At 37.1% G+C, this 20323-nt stretch overlaps 1 protein-coding gene and 1 pseudogene across 10 annotated transcripts in view; one reads left to right on the forward strand and one right to left on the reverse strand.

Moving 5' to 3' along the window:
* Positions 1 to 20323, reverse strand: part of TRIP12 (thyroid hormone receptor interactor 12) — a 185227-nt gene that overhangs the window by 4872 nt on the left and 160032 nt on the right. For all 10 annotated transcript variants that reach the window (XM_027876110.1, XM_027876119.1, XM_027876117.1 and 7 more), the window contains 6 exons: positions 18496 to 18652; positions 14337 to 14435; positions 12671 to 12785; positions 12243 to 12397; positions 7502 to 7666; positions 3135 to 3299 (listed from right to left, as the gene is read on the reverse strand). In XM_027876110.1, the coding sequence (XP_027731911.1) occupies positions 3135 to 3299; positions 7502 to 7666; positions 12243 to 12397; positions 12671 to 12785; positions 14337 to 14435; positions 18496 to 18652 (856 nt within the window). The remainder of the gene's footprint in view (positions 1 to 3134; positions 3300 to 7501; positions 7667 to 12242; positions 12398 to 12670; positions 12786 to 14336; positions 14436 to 18495; positions 18653 to 20323) is intronic.
* Positions 10234 to 12152, forward strand: LOC114053134 (annotated as a pseudogene).

Consider the following 20323-nt stretch of genomic DNA (forward strand, 5'->3'; position numbering starts at 1 on the left):
TCATTCCCCCAAAAGAAGCTTTACTTCTAAATCCCATTAAAGTTGAAATAACTACTATCCTAACAGTTTCTATTCAATCAAAAGAGTAAAATATCACCTGAATATCATTTATGGGAAGAAAATAAGTCATGAAACAATATTTTTGTTAAGAATTTTTTATGTTAGAAGAAAAGAGCCTATTAAGTTTGAGAAAGAAGGGGCTAGAATCTTATAGAAAACACACTTTAGCATGATGTAGTAAAAGGAAAACTTTTACTGGAATGCAAATTCATGATTAGTTGCCTGGCCGAAGAGGTACACTTACTTTTGACATGCAGCTGCTGAAGCATTCTAGCCATGCTTACTTGTTTATGTTAAATAAGCAATAATTACAGAGTCTAACTGAATGTCAAAGTAATAGGAATTATATAATTTATATTGTGACTCCCTCCCTCATTTTATAGATGAAGAAACCAAGGCCAAGTTAGGGTTAGGAAATCTGACAACAAAAACAGAATCTGAGGGGCAGCTACGTGGCATAGTGGATAGAGCACCGGCCCTGAAGTCAGGAGGACCTGAATTCAAATCCGGCCTCAGACCAAACACTTGACACTTACTAGCTGTGTGATTGGGCAAGTCACTTAACCCCAATTGCTTAAAAGTAAAAAACAAAAACAAAAACAAAAACAAAACACCAGAACCTAAGAGTTGAAATGAACCTTAGAGGTCACCTATGATCCAATCTGTACTTGGATAACAACACCCACAACACTGTACAAAGTAGCATCAGCATCATCATCACAATAACTAGTATTTATATAGCACCAACTATGTGCCAGGCATTGTGTTTTGTGCTTTACAAACACACAAAAACCCCAAGAGATCACACAGCTAGTAAGTGTCTGAGGCCAAGTTTGAACTCAGGTCTCCCTGACTCCAGGCCTGGCACTTATTCTACCTCCTTGTCTCAGATGAAGACCTCCAGTGAGGAGCCCAATACATTCTCAGGCAGCTGATTACGATTTTGGACAGTTCTGTTTTTCCTTGCATCAGTCTAAAATCTGCCTCTTTCCAACTTTTACTCACTGAACCATATATAAATATATATAGATATATATAATCTATATCTATATATGTATATATAGATATTTACCCCCAGCCAGGTTAAACAGTCATTTCCTTCAACAGTGCCCCCTCTGTTGTGTGACACTGAGGCCCTTCATGACCCTTGGAAACCCTGGGCAAGAAAGAGTGCACCTGATTTCCCCTGCCCAGTTATTCTGCAACCACACACTTAAGATCTAATTCCTGATATCTACTGATTATCTAGGTCCCTGCTTCTCCACACAGCTAAGGCTCATGATTCTATGAAGGTTCTTGCAGCTTTTCACCATGCCAAGCAGGAAAGATAGCTCAGCTTTGTTAGCTGTGCCGGCACATATTAAGCATGCCAGTGGCCTTCAGATTTCACCAATACCAGTGGGTATTTTTGATTATATAGATATAGCAAGAACAAACACACAAACACCTCCCCTTTCCTGCAGCACTAATGGGGCGGGGCAGAGGACAGAAGAGGGTGTAAGGTAGAGAGAGATAATACTCCCTAGTCTCTGGAGAGGGGAGGGGATTAAAGTATTACTTGTTTATCAGACAGGCTCTAAGCATAATTTAACTTTTTTAATTAGAAAGTTTCACCCTAGACTAGTTGAGTTAAAACTGTACCATTCAATTAAAAAGAAAGAGAGAGAGGCTGACTTTTGTTGTATGGGAAAGAATTACAAGAAAAAAAGTAGAATCTAGAACTTATTGTTATAATTCATCAGGGAAGCTGTATATTTTCACTAGATAAAACTGAAGTGGGAAAGTTTTAACTCTACACAAATCACCAGTGACATTATGCTGTGATTTGTTTTTGGTGGACTGCAAAAGGAATTAGTCAACAGTGGGGTATGGCAGCCAAGAAAGCTAACACAATTTTAGGTTGCATACTTCTCTATAATAAATAAGGAGGCCCTGGCCCTGGGCACCACATTTTACAAAGACACTGATGAGCTAGAGAGCAGACAGGAGGGCAGTAAAGATGGTGGAGGGCCTTGAGTTCACATCATATTAGGATCAGTTGAAGAAACTGAGTTTACTTCTCTGTTTAAAAACCTTTAAAAACTATTTTTATTTAATGCCTTTTGTTTCCATCACATTCATTTCTGACTACATCCTTCCCCACCCCACACTTTCCTAGACCTTGTAAACAAAAATTAAGACTTTTTCTCAATTTTCCTATACTTTCAAATTTTTCATAATTGTTATTTTACAACTGAGTAATATTCCATTATCTTGTTTAATCATTACCGAAGCAATGGTACCAACTCCCGTTTCCAGGAACTGAGCATATTCAGCTTGGAGAAAAGAATACTTAAGAGGCAAAGTGACAGCTATTTTCTTTTTTCTTTCTTTTTTAAAAGGCAATTGGGGTTAAGTGACTTGCCCAAGGTCACAAAGCTAGTAAGGGTCAAGTGTTTGGTCTGAGGTGGTATTTGAACTTAGGTCCTCCTGACTCCTGGGTCAGTGCTCTGTCCACTGCGCCACCTAGCTGCCCAACAGCTATTTTTAAAAGTATCTGAAGGGCCTGTGATGTAGAAGAGGGGTCAGAAGTATTCCTCACCACTCCAGTGACTACAACTGGATGCTGTGGGCCAAGTTTCAGAGGCAAATCTAAGTCTGATGTCAGGAAACTTCCTAACAGTTAGGGCTGCTGGGTGGGATGGGCTGTCTAGGAAATAGTGAGTGGGTTCTCTCTTAACAGAGGTCTTCAGGCAAAAGCTGGATGATCACCTGGTAAGGACATAAAAGAGGATCCTTTTCCAGGTATGCCAAGTCACAGAATCTTGGGATTAGAATGGACCTCACTACCTTTAATTACCTCAATATAAACAAATGAACTTTACCCAAAGCCTGGATTTTCATATATGATAACCAGTATTAATTATACATATAGAATGCAGTGAGCAAAATTATATTTAAATACACTATTAGATACCCTTACACCAAATAATATCACAAGATTAACGCTTTAGAATTGCAGTTGGAATTATCCAGAAAAAAGCATTGAGTAAAGACAAGCTTATAAAACTTTCCCCTCCCTCTGTATTACATACTCGTAGATACTCTTCTAAATTGTGGATGGTGACAGGTATATCCTTTCCCCCTTTCTTTAGTTCTATGTTGGGAAACCCTGGTAGTGTGAAATCCAATCCTAGGTCTTCCACTGAGCAGCCATTCATATTCAAGGTCTCCAATGCATACTGTAGACTCTCTTTGGTCTAAAAATATGGAGGGGTAAAAGAGTAAAGTCCAATTCATTAATATTATTCATTTTTCTGTCTTGATTTTTAGTTTTCAACATTCACTTTTATAAGATTTTGAGTTCTAAATTTCTTCCCCTCCCCAAGACAGTATACAATCTGATATAGGATATACATGTACAATCATATTAAACCTATTTTGACAGTAGTCATGTCAAAGAATCAGAACAAAAGGTAAAAATAACAAGAAAGAAAAGAGAGAGAGAGAGAAAGAGAGAATAGTATGCTTTGATCTGCATTCAGACTCCATAGTTCTTTCTTTGGATGTGGCTAGCATTTTCAATAATGAGTCTTTTGGAACTATCTTAGATCCTTGTATTGCTGAGAAGAGCTAAGTCTATCAAAGTTGGTCATCTCACAATGTTGTTGTTACTGTGTACAATGTTCACCTGGTTCATCTCTCTTCACTTAGCATCAATTCATGTAATTCTTTCCAGATTTTTCTGATATCCTCCTGCTCATCATTTCTTATGGAACAATAATATTCTATTATATTCATATAATACAGCTTGGTTCAATCACTCCCCAACTGATGGGCATCCTCTCAAATTCCAATTCTTTGCCACCACAAAAAGAGCTGCTATAAGTATTTTGTACATGTCGGTCCTTTTCCCATTTTTATGATGTCTTTGGGATACAGCCCTAGAAATGATATTGCTGGGTCAAAGGATATGCACATTTTGATAGCCCTTTGGGCATGGTTCCAAATTATTCTCCAGAATGGTTGGATCAGTTCACAACGCCAACAATCCATTAATGTTCCAATTTTCCTACATTTTCTCCAACATTTGTCATTTTCCTATTTTGTCACATTAGCCAATCTGATAGGTGTGATATGGTACCTCAGAGTTTAAATCACATTCCTTTAGATTTTTTAATTGTACGTTAAATATGCCTAAAAGTCATTAAGTCACTGATAATGCAAACCAAATGCATACACTTCTTGTTTAACAAAGAGAAGTTCCCTTAATTTTTATCATTGCTGTTCAGTCATTTCAGTCATATTTGATTCCTCATGATCCCACTTGGGGTTTTCTTGGCAAAGATACTAGAGTGGTTTGCCATTTCCTATCTCATTTTAGAGATGAGGAAACTGAGGCACAAACAGGATTAAGTGTCTGAAGCCAGCTTTGAACTCAGGAAGATGAGTCTTCCTGATGTCAGGCATCGTACTCTATCAGCTGTACCACCTAGCTTCCCTTAAAATATTCAGTAATTTTAAAAATAATTTTTATTATTCATCAATGAAATGAAGTTCCAAGAGTTCAACAAAATGCCGCCTGACCACACCACACAGTACTCAGAACCTTTCATTAAGCTTTTCCTAGCCTTGGGTACGTCTACGTTTATATAATAACTATAAAGTCTGTTAGTGAAGAAAGCAAAAGATGCCAGACAGAAGAAAGAAGATAAATGACAAGGTACTTCAAGAACATGTAACAGGAAGGTTTGGGCCTAAGTAGATAGTGTCCCATATTTGAAAAAGAAGGACACGATGTTGCAATATGATAAAGTTTTAAAGTATTAAGTAACACTACAATCCTTTAAAAAAAAAAAGGCAAGTCTATGCTTTTCAAGTTTCAAAAGGAAAGCTCAAAGGTTAACTAACAGAAAATAAAGATAGGATCATATAGTTACTTTTGGGTTCAGAACAAAGAGAAATGTCCACAAGAACCAAATAATCTGAAAACTGGTTGAAACAATTAACAACTAAAGTTGCAGGGTAAAAAATAAATCCACACAAACCATTAGCATTTCTACATATTACCTTACCAACAAAACCCAGCAGGAAGAAAGAGAAATTCCCTTTTAAAATAACTGCAGACAATATAAAATACTTAGGAGTCTACCCACCAAGACAAACCCAGCAACTATATGCATACAATTACAAAACACTTTCCACATAAACTAAGACAGAGCTAAACACCTGGAGAAATATTAATTGCTCATGGGCAGGGTGAGCCGATATGATAACAATACCATCTAAATTAATTTGCTTACTCACGTCTAAGCTTTTGGGGTAACAATTTGACAGAAATTGCTGGGAAAAATGGAAAGTACTCTGGCAGAAACTAGGTATAGTTCAGTATTTCACACTGTATACCAAGATAAGGTCAAAACGGGTAAATGATTTAGACATAAAGGTGGTATAAGTAAATGAGGGGAGTATGGGAAAAGTTATCTGTCAGATTTATGGATAAGGGAAGAGTTTATGAAGAAGTCAGATCATAGGAGATGAGATGGATAATTTTGATTATAGGAAATTAATAAGGTTTTACACAAATAAAATCAATGCAGCCAAAATTAGAAGAAAAGCACGAACCTGAGAAAAAACTTTTCATCAAGTTTCTTTGATAAAGGCCACATTTTTTTTAAATATATAAGGATTTCAGCCAAATTGGTAAAAATATGCACCATGCCCCAAATGACTAACGGTCAAAGGACATGAACAGGCAGTTTTCAGAAGCAAAAATCAAAGCTCTCTATAATCCTAGGAGAAAATGCTCTAAATCATTAGTGAACAGAGAAATAAAAAGTAAAACAATTCTGAAGTATCACCTCAGACTGGCTAACATGGCAGAAAAGGACAAATGCTGGAGGGGATGTGGGAAAATAGGGACACTAATGTACTGCTAGCAGAGTTGTGAACTGGCCAACCATCCTGGGAAACAATATGGAACTCTGTCCAAAGGACTATAAATACTCTTTGACCCAGTAATATCACTACCAGGTATGTATCCCATAGAAATTAAAAAAAACAAAAAACAAAAAACGGAAAAATACCAAAATGTACAAAAATATAACAGCTCTTTTTGTGGTTCCAAAGAATTAGAAATTGAAAGGATGCCCATCAACTAGGGAATGGTTGAACAAGTTATGAGTGTGATGGAATACTATAGTGCTATGAGAAATGACCAGCAAACAGTTTCAGAAAAACCTGGAAGAACTAAATGAACCAATAGAAAGGCCACATTAGTCTTAAACTAAGTGGGGATACCTGATCAACTCCAGCCCTATTGCAGCTCAGCAATGCTAAACTCAAGTGACCTACTAGCCTATCCTTCTCCAGTATGAAGGATTACAAACGTGAGCCACTCCACTTAGCATATATTCTTAACCCAAACAAGGGAGAGCAAGCAGCAATTTCAAATGATAAAAGAGATAATTTGCATGAACAAAATTGATGCAACAAAAGGTTAAAAAAAAAAAAAACTTCATCAAATATCTCTTAAGTGTTTAGTATCCAAGATATAGACAACAGAAATGTCCTCCACACAAAAAAGAATAAACAATTCCCAGAAGAATTATAAACTATTAACAACCAGATGAAAGAATGCTCCAAATCTCCAGTAAGAAAAAGGCAAATCAAAACAATTATGAAGTTATCTCACACCCAGCAAACTGGTTGATGAAAAATGAGAATGGAGTTGTGGAAAGATAGGCAATTAAAATGCATTGCTGGTGGAGCTATGAATTGACCCAACAATTCTGGAAAACACTTTGGAGTTTTAGGGACTTGAAACCAAGCAGCTACTTTCGGAGAATGGCCAAACAAACTGTGTTATGTGAATGTAATGGAACATTACTGTACATCAAAATATGGTGACTATGACTGAATACAGGGAAGAAGGAAGACTATAAAAAGTTACGCAAAGTGAAGTGCAATCAGGAAAACAACAAACACAATGACTACAACAATTTAAGTGGAAAGAACAATTAAAACCAAATGCTGCTAAATTATAATGCCAAACAGTCTTGGCCTCAGAGAAGACAGGTGAGAAGATATCTCTTACAGCTTTTTCTGGAAGAGGGAGGAGACCAAGGATGTGGATCACTGCATGTTTGACTTTTTCAATAAAAGTTAAAACAAACAAAATAAGTTTTTTTTTTAAAAACTTTTTGCTGCATTAATTTTGTTCATACAAAATCTTCAATTTACATGTAATAGAAAAAATAAAATAGCCAATGGTAATGAGTTACCAAATTTGTTGCCTATTCTTTTTTTACTACCAAATACCCTGATATCCTCATGGTGAAATTCTAAGAATTATAATTCTATATACTTTAATAATAAATGCTTATAAGAAGTTACATACCAATATAAAAATTATGAAAAATAATAATAAATGTGGAATATTTTCCTCATTTTATATGCTTACCTGTGATTTATCTTGTTCAAGTCTTTTCTTTTGTCTGACAATATCTTCTAGATGATATACTGATCTTGCTACAACTGGGTCAATATCAAACAAATCATGTGATGTAAGTGAAGTTTCTTGTCGAAGCATCCATTTATAAAAAGGCAAGCCAAGGGGAAGGTCCACCTAGAGGGGAAAAATATAAGGTATTTCCTAATGAAACTAAGTTTCTGTTACAAATTATATTTTATATATAAGAAGCTTCAATAATTCATTAAAAAAAGAAATGCAGGGGCAGCTAGGTGGCCCAGTGGATAGAGCTCCGGCCTTGGAGTCAGAAGGATCTGAGTTCAAATCTGGCCTCAGTCACACAACACTTACTAGTTGTGTGACCCTGGGCAAGTCACTTAACCCCATTGCCTAACCAAAAAAAAAAAAGAAAAGCAATAAAATGAGTTCATTGGCTTAGAACCCAAAGAGTTTTAAGCAACATTTCTAGTATTTCCACAAGAGAAATGGATTGATCTATTCAATAAATTTTTATTGAATAAAGTATTTTACCACCATTTAAAGTACATTAAATACATGAAATTTCCAAATCTCCAAATAAAAGACACAGTTTCTAGTTAAGTAGAAGAGTACTTTAGTGAATGTTTATACCTGATAAGAAACAGAAGACTTGATTCAAATCCTACCTCTGACACATCCTAGATGCCTGGGATACTAAGAATTAAGTGATTTGACCGCACGCACACTCCATGCCAACCTCAAAGATGCCAAGTTCTCTAACATGGTCAAAGCAACAATATGGTACATCATCCTTCCGCCACCCCTCCAAAGAAAAGTCAGACATGGCAAAACAAAAACAAAAACAACAAAACAAACAAACAAAAAACCTAAACCAAAAAACTAGAGTACCTGATGGTAAGAAAAAATGTAATACTGTAATAAATATTTGCCAAACTGAAAGAAGTCTGGGGAAATCTGAGTCACTGTGAGAAGATTGCCGTCTCCCATAATATCTACTCACTTACATTCCCATGTTCCTTAATTTTTTGTCCTTGAGTAATATTATCACCCTAGTTTTTAATGAAACTTCACAAAATGGCTTTTCACAAAAAAAAAAAAAGTTAACGGAACAGGAACAAGATAAAATCCTTTTTCGTCACCATTCAACATCATAACTGCTTTTTCCAATGGTGAAATATTTTAAAGCAAAATACTTGTAAAATGCTTGGCAAGAAACTTAGAAGAACTAAACAATTTATTCAACTTAAATTAGCCAAGGGTAAAACTGACAACTTTAGGAGATATAATGCCTAAGACATAAAACGTCCTTGTCTCTCGACCAGAATTGGAATATATATTAGTTATGCGCTCAATAAACTAGTATTTATATAGTGCTTTAAGGTTTCTAAAGCACTTTACACTATGTCATTCATCCTTACAAAAACCCTGGAATGTAGGTGCATTCTTATTATTCCCACTTTACAGAATAGGAAACTAAGGAAAGAAGAGACTAGGTGGCTTGCCCAAGGTTAACATAATGTACAAAGTTACAGCTAGTGTCTGAGACAAGATCTGAACTAATGTGTTTCTGACTCTAAGTCCAGTACTCTATCCATGGTGCTACTTGGATGGTAAGAACGTATTTTGCCAGTTATCTTGTAAATCTAGTCAAAAAAGGCTTTAAATGAAAAAGGATAAGAGTGCAAGGAGAAATATATCTGCTTGTGTATATCCCAACGTTAAGTACATAAGGAACCGCTTCAAAGAAGGAAAGGAGCTGAGACACCTAGAAATTCATGTAAGACAAAATCCAGTTAAGAAGTAAGTAGTTCTGTAAAACCCATGTCATCAAGCCAACAGACAGAGGTTCTTGGTCCATAACTACACTAAGGCTCTGGATGATACACAGAAAGGAAACAGGATACAAAAGGGAAAGAAGAGTAGGCAGCACTTCATATTGTGAACACTGAACTCATGGAACAAGAGGAGGAAGCAGGCAGAAGAGTACCGGGGAAAGGACAAAGGAGAAAGAATAGATGTGGTTTTATCCCACTGCTTAGAAAGAAGGCATTTGGCAAACAGATCATGAACCTAGGAAGGGTGACTGGGAAGGTATACTCATGCTGAGGGACTTCAATTAGCCAGACATCTGTTGAGCTTGATCTCTGCTGGTCTTAGTAGACCAGCTAATAAACCCCTGACTTGGCTTAGTGAAAATGTGGAAGAACCAACATAAGAAAATTCTTTTCTGAATCTGACCAATCCATCCTAGAATTTATAATAGAGCAGAGGAAATCTGGGTACATGTTGACCTGTACTCTAGTTTTGGGGAAAGATGATTTCACTGGATCCAGAGAAAAGATAGGTAGGATCCCACAGATTAAAAAATGTTTCAGGAAAAATCAGCCCAGGACAGATAGGAAATGCTCAAGAAAGAAATTCTAAAAGCACAAGGGAAAGCAATTCTAACCAGAAGGAAAAAGGGACTTTCAGAAAAATGTCTGAAGAAATCACTGTAGAAGCACAGGAAATCAGCCTTTTCTTTTTTTCCTTTTCCTTTTTTTAGGGGAGGCAATTGCTCAGAGTCACATAGCTAGGAAGTATCTGAGCCTGGATTTGAACTTGGGTTCTCCTGACTCCAGGGCCAGTGCTCTATCCACTGCCCTGTACCAACCATTTCTTTAAAGACAAGGTAACAAGCAGTTGCCGCCCGGGAGTTTCTCTTCTTTTATCTCCGGTCCCCCATGTCCTCGCAGAACCTCGACCCAGCCACTGCCAGTGCCGCCGCCACTGCCCATAAGGGGCCAAGCCTGGGATGGGCACTACCCGCGGGTCTGTAGGCAAGAGGTTACAGCAGGAATTGATGACCCTAATGATGTCTGGAGACAAAGAAATTTCTGCCTTCCCAGAGTCAGACAATCTCTTCAAGTGGGTTGGGACCATCCATGGGCCAGCTGGGACAGTATATGAAGATCTAGGGTACAAGCTTTCCTTGGAATTCCCCAGTGGCTACCCATATAATGCTCCCATTGTGAAATTTGTCACACCTTGTTACCATCCTAATGTGGACACCCAAGACAATATCTGTTTGGACATCCTCAAGGACAAGTGGTCAGCTCTGCATGATGTCAGGACCATCCTGCTATCTATCCAGAGCCCGCTGGGAGAACCCAACATTATTCCCATTGAACACACATGCTGCTGAACTTTGGACAAACCCCACAGCCTTTAAAAAGTACCTGCTGGAAACCTACATGAAGCAAGTGACTAGCCAAGAGCCCCAACCTTGGCTGCCCAACCTACCTTCCTTCATCTTGTGTGTATGTGTACATGTGTGCATCTTTTTCCCTTCCTCATAACCTGTCTTCTCTTTTCTGTACAGGACTCTGTTTCAAAGACTGTTTTCCTTTTCTTTTTTTTTCTTAAACTCTTGCCCACCCCTCAACATTAATGTATAAAGTTTTGTTTAAAAAAAAAAAAAAAAAAAAAAAAAAAAAAAAAAAGACAAGATAACAAAAGATTGAGTCTAACTGCATGGTATGTTCCTGTAAAAACAAAAACAGTGCTGGGAATGTTCAAGTTCAGTTATTGTTTTGAGGCTATTGGGAGAAAAAAGAGCATTCAAAAAAGGGACGGGATGGACAGGAAGATAATTCCTGAGCTGCTCCATTCCTTCTCTGTTTACATTTTCTCAGAAAAGGAGAATGATCTTTACACCAGAAATGACAGAACAAAAATGTCCAAGGTGGCCTGTTTGCCCCAAGATAAGACAGTAAGATAGCACTCTTAGCTGTACATGATTGGGTCCAGATAGAACCAGGAGATTTTAAAAATATATATGTTTAAAAAACACAGAACTAGCTGTGTGACCCTGAGCAAGTCACTTAACCCCAATTGCCTAAAAAATAAAAATAAATAAATAAATAAAAACCACAGAAAACAGGAAAGGTACAGTAAAATAAGAGAAGGCCCTATGTTCCCTTGATAATTTTTTTTTTTTTTTAAAGGAAGAGATGGGCCACTGAGCTTAACTTGGGCTGTTGGGAAAATTCTACATGGCTTGATCATGAACAAGTCCTATCTTTATTGGACAGAACAGATAAAAGAAATACAGTATATATAGCAATATACTTCCTACTATTCTTATGGAAAAGACGAGGAGACACAAGTTACACAAGAATATAATGAGACGGAATGAGAACTGACAGACTCAGAGTAGCTCTTAATGATTTAGTGTCAACATGGCAAGAGGTGTCCAGTGGAGCACTTCAGAGGTCTGTGGGGGCCTCATCCGATGTACTATGATTTGTTCTGGGCACCAATGAGCTAGAGGGAACATGACAGGAAGATGAGCGGAAGGAATTAGGAATGTTCAGTGTGAAGATGAGAAGACTCAGGGGGGACATAACAGCTATCTTCTAAATACTTAAATAGCTGCTGCATAAAGAGGGAACAGACGTGTCCCGTGTGGTGCCAGAGGGCTGAACCAAAAGCACCAGGTAAACGTTGTCAAGTGTGCACTGTAAGTCTGACTTCAGGAAGAAGGTTTCCAATGGCTTCCCGCTCTCCAAAAATGGGAGGCCATCTCAGGGTAATGGACTGCTTGCTGGGGGCATTACGTGTGGCATTCCTCTGTAAAGAGCTCGGGCTAACCAGCCACTGAGCTTCCTTCCTTCCTGCTTTCCTATGCTCACACCCACGTTTCTGTGAAAATGTATTTACTTTTAAAAAATTATTACAGTCTTTAACTTACCAATCTGAAATCCATGATAGCCTTGGCCATTAATTTTCCTAAAAAGCGAAACTTCATCTTAACCTTAGCGATATGCGCTGGTTTGGCTGTTCTGCCAAAGGGAAGTGCAAACAGGCCTTGGAGGTTTTGAATGTACTTGGTCCCTTCCTGGCTTCCTGTAACAACAAGTAATTACTGATAACTCATTATATCTCGACAAACTAACAGTCCCAAGCTATTAAAATGAATTCCATTTTTGTTTTACTTGTTACATTCCTTAAACGAAGCATGCAAAACATGGAAAGGAAGAAATCCTCTAGTCCAAGCCCTTTTTGCACAGACCAATTTAAGGAAAGGAAGTGTGCCATGCTGCTCAAAACACAGAATTAATGAACTGTGAAGCTGTCTGAGCTATTCTCTATGGAGCATTTGACTTTGCCCCAAATCACCTTTTGGATTAGTAAGAGTTACTTCTTCGCCTCTCCAGAGGCCTAAGTCAGCTCTCTGTAGTTCCTGAGATACAAGTGCATAAAATTCCAGTGTAGGCCCAAGACCTGTACCAACCTAAGGAAGGGGAGAAAAGAAAACCATTTTAGAATTTATGCAGACTCCATCTTCCAGTCAATTCACCAAAGGTGTGGTCAAAGTAGCCATACAACAGGTAGTTGTATGGCTTTTTCCATTGTCCTTTATGTAATAATTCCTTCATTTCTGGAGGAAAGAGGAAGAAACTGAAGATACTAGCATCATGGTATATGGGAAAAGAAGACAGGAATCTAACACCTGGGTTTGAAATATAATTCCATCTTTAAAATGAGGGGATAGACATGGGGAACTCCAAGGTCTCTTCCAGTATTAACACTCTATGCCTTGACAACACATGAGCCAGTGGATTATCCAATCTAATCTAGCAGCAAAGACTTGGCTCCATCTTGAAGCTGTCATGTTTTTATTTTTAAATCAAATCTTAGGGTGAGGTATAGCTGTCTTCAAAACTGGTTAGACACAAAATTCCTCCTTCTCCCATCAAAAGACATTTGCAAGTAGGAAGGGATTTTAGAAATCACCTTGTACAAACCCCCTGCTTTGAAAATGAGTGAAATGAGTTCAAGAGGTGTATTAGTTAATAAGGATATTAGATTTAGTGCTGGAAAAGATGACATCATCTCATCAATGCCCTTTATTTATAAATGAAATTGAGGCTTAGAGCATTAATCCAATATCTAGGACCACTCCATTCAGCTCCTTTATAAAGGAGGATGATCACCAGAATGGAGTTAGTTTCCAAGTTTCTCTCAACTATAAGAAAGTATGCTTTGGTTTTAATAAGACAATACTGCCTAAAACTTCACCAGCTGCCCTTTTCTCTAAGGAAAAAAAAATGCCGTATTAATATGTGTTGTCCACCAGAGGCAGGAGTATAAAGAGACAAGTGTGCTTTTGACCTCAGTGAATAAAATAGGGTCATAAAATTTCCCACAAAGTCCAGATTGAATCCACTGTGAATCTTACTTTAAAAGGCTCAAAAATAATCAAATTAAAACAATTCTGAGGTACCACCTCAAACCCATGAGATTGGCAAAACTGACAAAAAAAAAAAAGAAAATGACAAATGCTGGAGGGGCTGTGGGAAAACAAGTTCTTCATTGCACTTCTAGTGAAGCTGAGAACTGGCTCAGCCACTCTGGTGAGCAATCTGAAACTATACTCCAAAAGCTATTAAACTGTGCATACCCTCTGACCCAGCAATATCACTGCTAGATCTATACCCCAAAGGGATCAAAGAAAGAGGAAAAGGGCCCATATGTTCAAAATTATTTTATAGCAGCTCCTTTTGTGGTAGCAAAGAACAGGAAACTGAGGGGATGTCTATCAATTGGAGAATGGCTGAACAAGTGGTGGTATGTGATTGTGATGAAATATAAGGATTGTTCTTACTTTCTATTTGTATTGCCAATTTTTTGCACATAATAAGTCCTTAACAAAACGTTTTTCCTTTCCAAAAAGAACTGCATAGAATTTTCCCCACTGCGAAGAGTAGTAAGAGTGTTCCATGAATGTGCTCAAGAGGTTTTATTAAGCAGCTGGTTCTCAAATAATGGAAAAGATACTCACTTCATTCTCATACTGAATTTCCAACATGGCCCTTGAGCTGCCAAGATCCTGCATCACAGACTCTGCCTGTTTCAAAAGCTCTTCTCTATTCACAGTTCGCTGGGAAAAAGAGTTTATTAGGAAAATTGAGATCTTCATTAGGTGATAATTCAAAAACAAAGCTGCAGCTGTGTCACCAAGTACAACAAATTGCAACAATATAATTTTAATTAGGATAAAAAGTGGCTAAGCCATCATTGTCATGCAATGGCTACAGGTAAAAATTAAAATTTTCAATTCTTTTAGAACTGTTTGCTCATATTCTGTGACCACTTTTCTATGGATAACAGCCTTGGTTTTATTTATTTCTGAGAGTTGTCTATGTATTTTGGAGACCAGACTCTTATCTGAGAAATGTAAAATAAACATCTTTCCCCCAGGCAACCACTTTCTTTTTCATCCTGGATGCACTGCTTTTGTTTGTGCAAGATATTTCAATTTCATATAATGAGAATTGATTTTATCTTTTGTAATTGTTTCTATCTCTTGTTTGGTTAAAATCTTTTCCCCTACTCATAGCTGGGGAAAGGTATATGAGCCTCTTCCAAATTTTTTACATTATGATCTTTAACATTCAGGTCACATAACCATTTTGAATTTGTTATGGAAAATGGTATAACATGTTGGTCTAGGGCCAAAATTCTGCCACACTGCTTTCCAGTTTTTCTAGTCAGGGGGGGTTTTTGTTTTTTATCAAATAAGGAGTACTTTCCTAAGTAATTTATGTTATTGGACGTCTATTTTTTCTAATTCTTTCCATTCTAGTCTTATTCCACTAATGTACTTTCCTAGATTCTAGTGAGTATGAAATGGTTTTTAGGGTTGCTGATCTTTAATATGGTCTGAGGTCAGAAAGTGCTATTTCCCTATTATTCGTACCTTTTTTCATTATTTCTCTTGATATTCTAGATCTTTTTGTCCTCCAAATGAATTTTGTTATTGTTTTATCTACCTCTAAAATATCCTTTATGTATTTTAGTTAGAATAATATTCAAACTGTAAATTAACTTTGGTAGTATTCTCATTTCTACTACAGTGACATGGCTCAGTCATGCACACTGGCTATTATAGTTATTTAAGTTATTCTTTATTTTTTGAAAGGAGCACTTTGAAATCAAACCTGTGTAAGTATTGAGAGTACTCTAGTAGAATGACTTCCAAAAATTTTATGCACTTTGTAGTTATTTTTAATGTAATTTCCCTATAATTGCCTATTGGATTTATATAGAAATGTTAATTTTTCTATGTTTAGTTTATAGCCCTGCAACACTTCTGAAGTTAATAGTTATCCTACTTTCTGTGCTGATTTCCCAGAATTTTCCAAGTAAACCCTCATGTCATTAGCAAAAATGTATAGTTGTTTCTTTTCTTTATGCCTTTCTTTACTAGTGCTGGCATTTTTAGAACTATAACAAATAAGAGTGGGGAGATGGGGCATCTTTGCTTTATCCCGCTATTTACTGGGAAAGCTTCTAGTGTAATCCCATTACATATGTTGCTTACTTTTGGTTTTAGATTTTTTTTTATGATATTAAACAAAATTCTCACAATCTGGGAGGGGAAAAGGGAAAATGTACAGGGCAGAAATCTAGAGGATACAAAAATATCACTAAAAAAAGTCTGATAAAAAAGAAAAAACTTTAAATCCTCTCAAAAATAATAAGCATGTTAGACACAAATATAATTGGCAGATAATCCTTATACCCACTGCACCTTGGGAATACAGTTCAATGACCTATCTCTCTAGGTACAACTGCTCCTAGGGCTAAGGTGAAAATACTGGTGGCAGCTGAGATGAGTAAGGTGTATTAGTTGATAAAAAATTACAAAATCTTTTAATGACTTCTGTTAGCTCTGTTCTTTCAGATTCCCTTATATACACCCCTATTCAACTAACTATAGTCAACCTATAAATAAGCACTCAGGGATATAGGGAAATGTCACATTTCCCAATAAAGCATTCATTACTACTTTTCTTTTTTTTTGGTGAGGCAATTGGGGTTAAGTGACTTGCCCAGGGTCACACAGCTAGTAAGTGTTAAGTGTCTGAGGCTGGATTTGAACTCAGTTTTCTTGACTCCAAGGCCAGAGCTCTATTCACTGCGCCACCTACTTGCCCCTCATTACTACTTTTGTATCAATGAATAAAAAAGCGTTAATGAGCACTTACAATGTAAAAAGCATTGTTCAAAGTGCTGGACATACAAATTGGAAAAAATAATTCTTCTCAAGGATCTCACATACTAAGACAACATAAAGAGAAGGTTTCAATTACAAGTCAGATATAAAGGGTGCAGCAAAAAAGTAGATAGCAATGCATCTTCTTTAAGTTGACTTTTACTGGTAAAACCATATTCCCCTCTGATGTTGAACCATTTGACAGTTCCAAAGACTTGGATGCCATAGACAAATAACGGAGTAGTCTATGAGGGCTAGGCTGGAAGACACTGCTACTCCTAGAATTCTTGGACTTAGAGGCCTGGGTTATCTCTATCAGGGTCTGACGGAAGGTGGTCATCAAAGTGGGGTAAGCAGTGCCTCTGTCTTGTCTTCAGGGGAGAAGGCAAGCTGAGGGAGTATGGAGAAGGGGTGGGATGTGAATGATTCACCTGAAACATCTGTCTCATCTTCAGGTATCTTACTGTTTCAGCTAGGCTGTCCTGTCTATCCCACTGGGGTCAATGAGCAGGGGGAAATGGCATGATTTTACTTCATTGATGTTTACTTCTCATTAACTGCTTCATTTTACATTCCATTCCTTTTTTAAGGTCATGCAACACTTCTTCCTTCTTGACACTCATGAGGATTACTGAGTGTCAAATGAATAAGATGGTACTGGTGTTCAAGACTTGAGGTGCGGCTTTGTGGAAGTGGACATAGGAGAAAGGATCAACTGTGTCAGAAGCAGAGAAGTAGGTCTAAAATGACTAAGATTAAATTTAAATTGAGCATGTAAAAAAGAGCCAGGAAGTGGTACATGATGAAGTGGGCCAAGACAGAGTGAAGTCAAGTAGTATAAGGACTGGAAGTCTGCCAAAAATTTGGTTGTAATTTACACAGTAAACAGCAGTAGTGCTGGCTCTAGAGGTACAGGAACCAGCCTCAAATTCCACTTCTGGTATTTAACACCTTGGTAAAGTTATTCAAGTCATTTAAGCTGTCAGGGACCCAGTTCCAGGGATTAGATTATATGATCTCTGGAGTCATGAACAACAAGGGTCTGAGAGATGCTTTGGTCCAGGAAGTTCTGGGTCAAATCAACCAGTCAATCAGTATTTATTAGGTACCCTTCCTGTATTGCTAGGCTACTCAACTTTGCATGTTACAAATCATGGAATAATGCCTGCTTGCAAGGAATTTGCTATTCCATTAATAACTAGAAGTAAATGTGTGCAGCATATTCAGAGAGTGAGTAAACAAACATATTCACAGGGTTAACTAAAAAGTTTTGGGGAAAGGAAATTAACTAGCAGCGTTTATGTGGTAAGCAGTGCCTCTGTCTTGTCTTCAGGGGAGGAGGCAAGCTGAGGGAGTACGGAGAAGGGGTGGGATGTGAAAAAAGTAAACAAAGTGATTTTTGCTATTAATAAGCTTGAGTTTTTCCAATAAGTCCAATTAGGAAGAGATGTTAACCTCAGCAAAAAAAGAAAAGATTAATATGTGGACTAAGTCAGTCATGATGGAGATGAACAAAAAAGTACTATGATGTGGGAAAATACTGCGATGTGAAACTGGAAGTAGAATAATTTTAATGAATGAGAAAAGACCAAAACCAGATGCTGAAAGAAAAGATGGCAATATCACAACTGGTGACACAAAACATTAGTGAAAAAGATTTGTTTTCATTATTTATCTGTGCCAATGTTATGTTCTAAATCCTCACTAACCCCCCCCAATCTCCCCCCGCCTGCAAAAAGTATGTAAGCTACTTGAGGAAAGGGACAATTGTGTTTACTGTCCCTGCATCATGCACAGCATTTAGCACTTAAAAAGGAAAGAAATCAATGGAGCTCATTTAGCACAATTGGCACGTTAATATCAGCTCTTCTATTGTACTTGCAAATGTTAACTAAGTTTAAGAGAAAAAAAAACTACAAAAATAACTTTCTGAGAAACTTACCTTTTTTCTATCAAGTCGAGGGGCAACTCTGCTGTCCTGAGAGTCTGACTGATTGATTTCTGGATTGGTGTCTAACAACCTCTGCATGGCCCGGTCTCGATCAAACGCAGTAACATAAAAAAGCATTTGCCGAGTGTCAAACGGAAAGAAAAATGGGCTAGAAAGACGCAAGATAAAATTATTTTATTTAGGTTTATTAAAAACACGAAGCCTATATTAGCAGCTAATCTCTAAGTAACATGAAAAACCCTTCTATGTAAAGAAATAATGAAGCAAAAACATGGTCGGGGCAGTTTTTTTGTTCTGGAACTGATCACAGTGTCTCCAACACAGATATGTCTGTTACAAAATATTTGCTGAACTGAAATGAATTTTAAGATGTCAAGAAGGAAGTGAAAGCTAGTTAGGTCTCAGTTTTATTTTGCTCCTGTTAGAGCTACTTTTGTAATGTAATCAATTTTGTCTATCTGGTTATGTTCTCAAATAAACCTTTACTAATTTTAAAATTTGAATAATCTGAATTATCTTTTGGGTTAACCTTATTGCATGAAAGCCTTCAAACCAAGACGCTATTTACATGATTCTTTAAACATGTATAAGATGTGAAAAACATTTTTAGGCTTTATGCATACGTGCACATATAAAAACATATATATATATATAATAATCAATAATATCTAGCACTACTATATGTCAGGCAGTATGTTAAGTGTTCTACAAATATTACATTTGATCCTCACAGAAAACCTGGGAGATAGATGCTATTTTTAACTCCATTTTAGAGTTAAGGAAACTGAGGCAAATAGAGGTTAGGTGACCTACTCTGGGTCACACAGTTAGTAAGCATCTAAAACTGGACAGACAGCTGCCCTGTAGATAGAGAGAGAGAGAGAGAGAGAGAGAGAGAAGTAAAGTAGGTAGTGTGCTGGGCTTCAGAGTCAGAAAGACCCGAGTTCAAATCTAACTCCAGACACTTACTAGCTATGTGACCCTGGTCAAGTCACTTTATCCTGTTTGCCTCAGTTTCCTCATCTGTACAAGGAGCTGGAGAAGGAAATGGCAAACCACTGCAGTGTTTGCCAAGAAAACCTCAAATTGGGTGACAGAGTCAGACATGACTGAAACAATTCAACACAATATGTGTGTATAAATACATATAAAATCATAATTAAGCTCACTGTCATCATGATTCTGTGTTCAGTGCTGTTGCTATCTATATATATATGTGTGTGTGTGTGTATATACACACACACACACACATATATAGTTTAAAAAGTCATGATGAGAAATTATATAAGCATTTTAATTTAAAGTTATAGCTATTATATGGACTATTTTTTTGAAACTCAACCTCTCTGTCTTACAGGCTTATCCACAGCTGGTAATCAAAATAAGCTGCTAGTTTCTTTACTATAGGTTTTCCAGAAATTTACTGTTCCAATTCCATGATTTCATAGTATCAATTTGGCATGAGCTCTAAATACTGCCATCCCTTCTCCAGAATATACAGATCAATCTGTTTCAGCCTAAAAACAATTTTTAAAAATTAAAACACATGAGAAGTCACAGAGTGAATACTCTATCTGCCAAACATTGTACTGCTACATTACATTTTCTTAAATGTGCCAACATTGTGTCCATAACAGTAGTCATTTCCTCTAAATATTTTATTAGCATACCTCCTGATTTTAGAGCTTAGGTAGCAACCTAATTTTTCAGTATGATTCTAATGAACAATAAAATGTTCCACTAAGGGGAAAAAGCTCGTTTTGGTTTTGTGTCCACCTACACACATGTAAAACCACTGCTCAGGATTTACAATATGACC

Source organism: Vombatus ursinus, unplaced genomic scaffold (genome assembly GCF_900497805.2).
Source record: "Vombatus ursinus unplaced genomic scaffold, bare-nosed wombat genome assembly UNPS02014810.1, whole genome shotgun sequence".
In the NCBI taxonomy this organism is placed as follows: Eukaryota; Metazoa; Chordata; class Mammalia; order Diprotodontia; family Vombatidae; genus Vombatus; species Vombatus ursinus.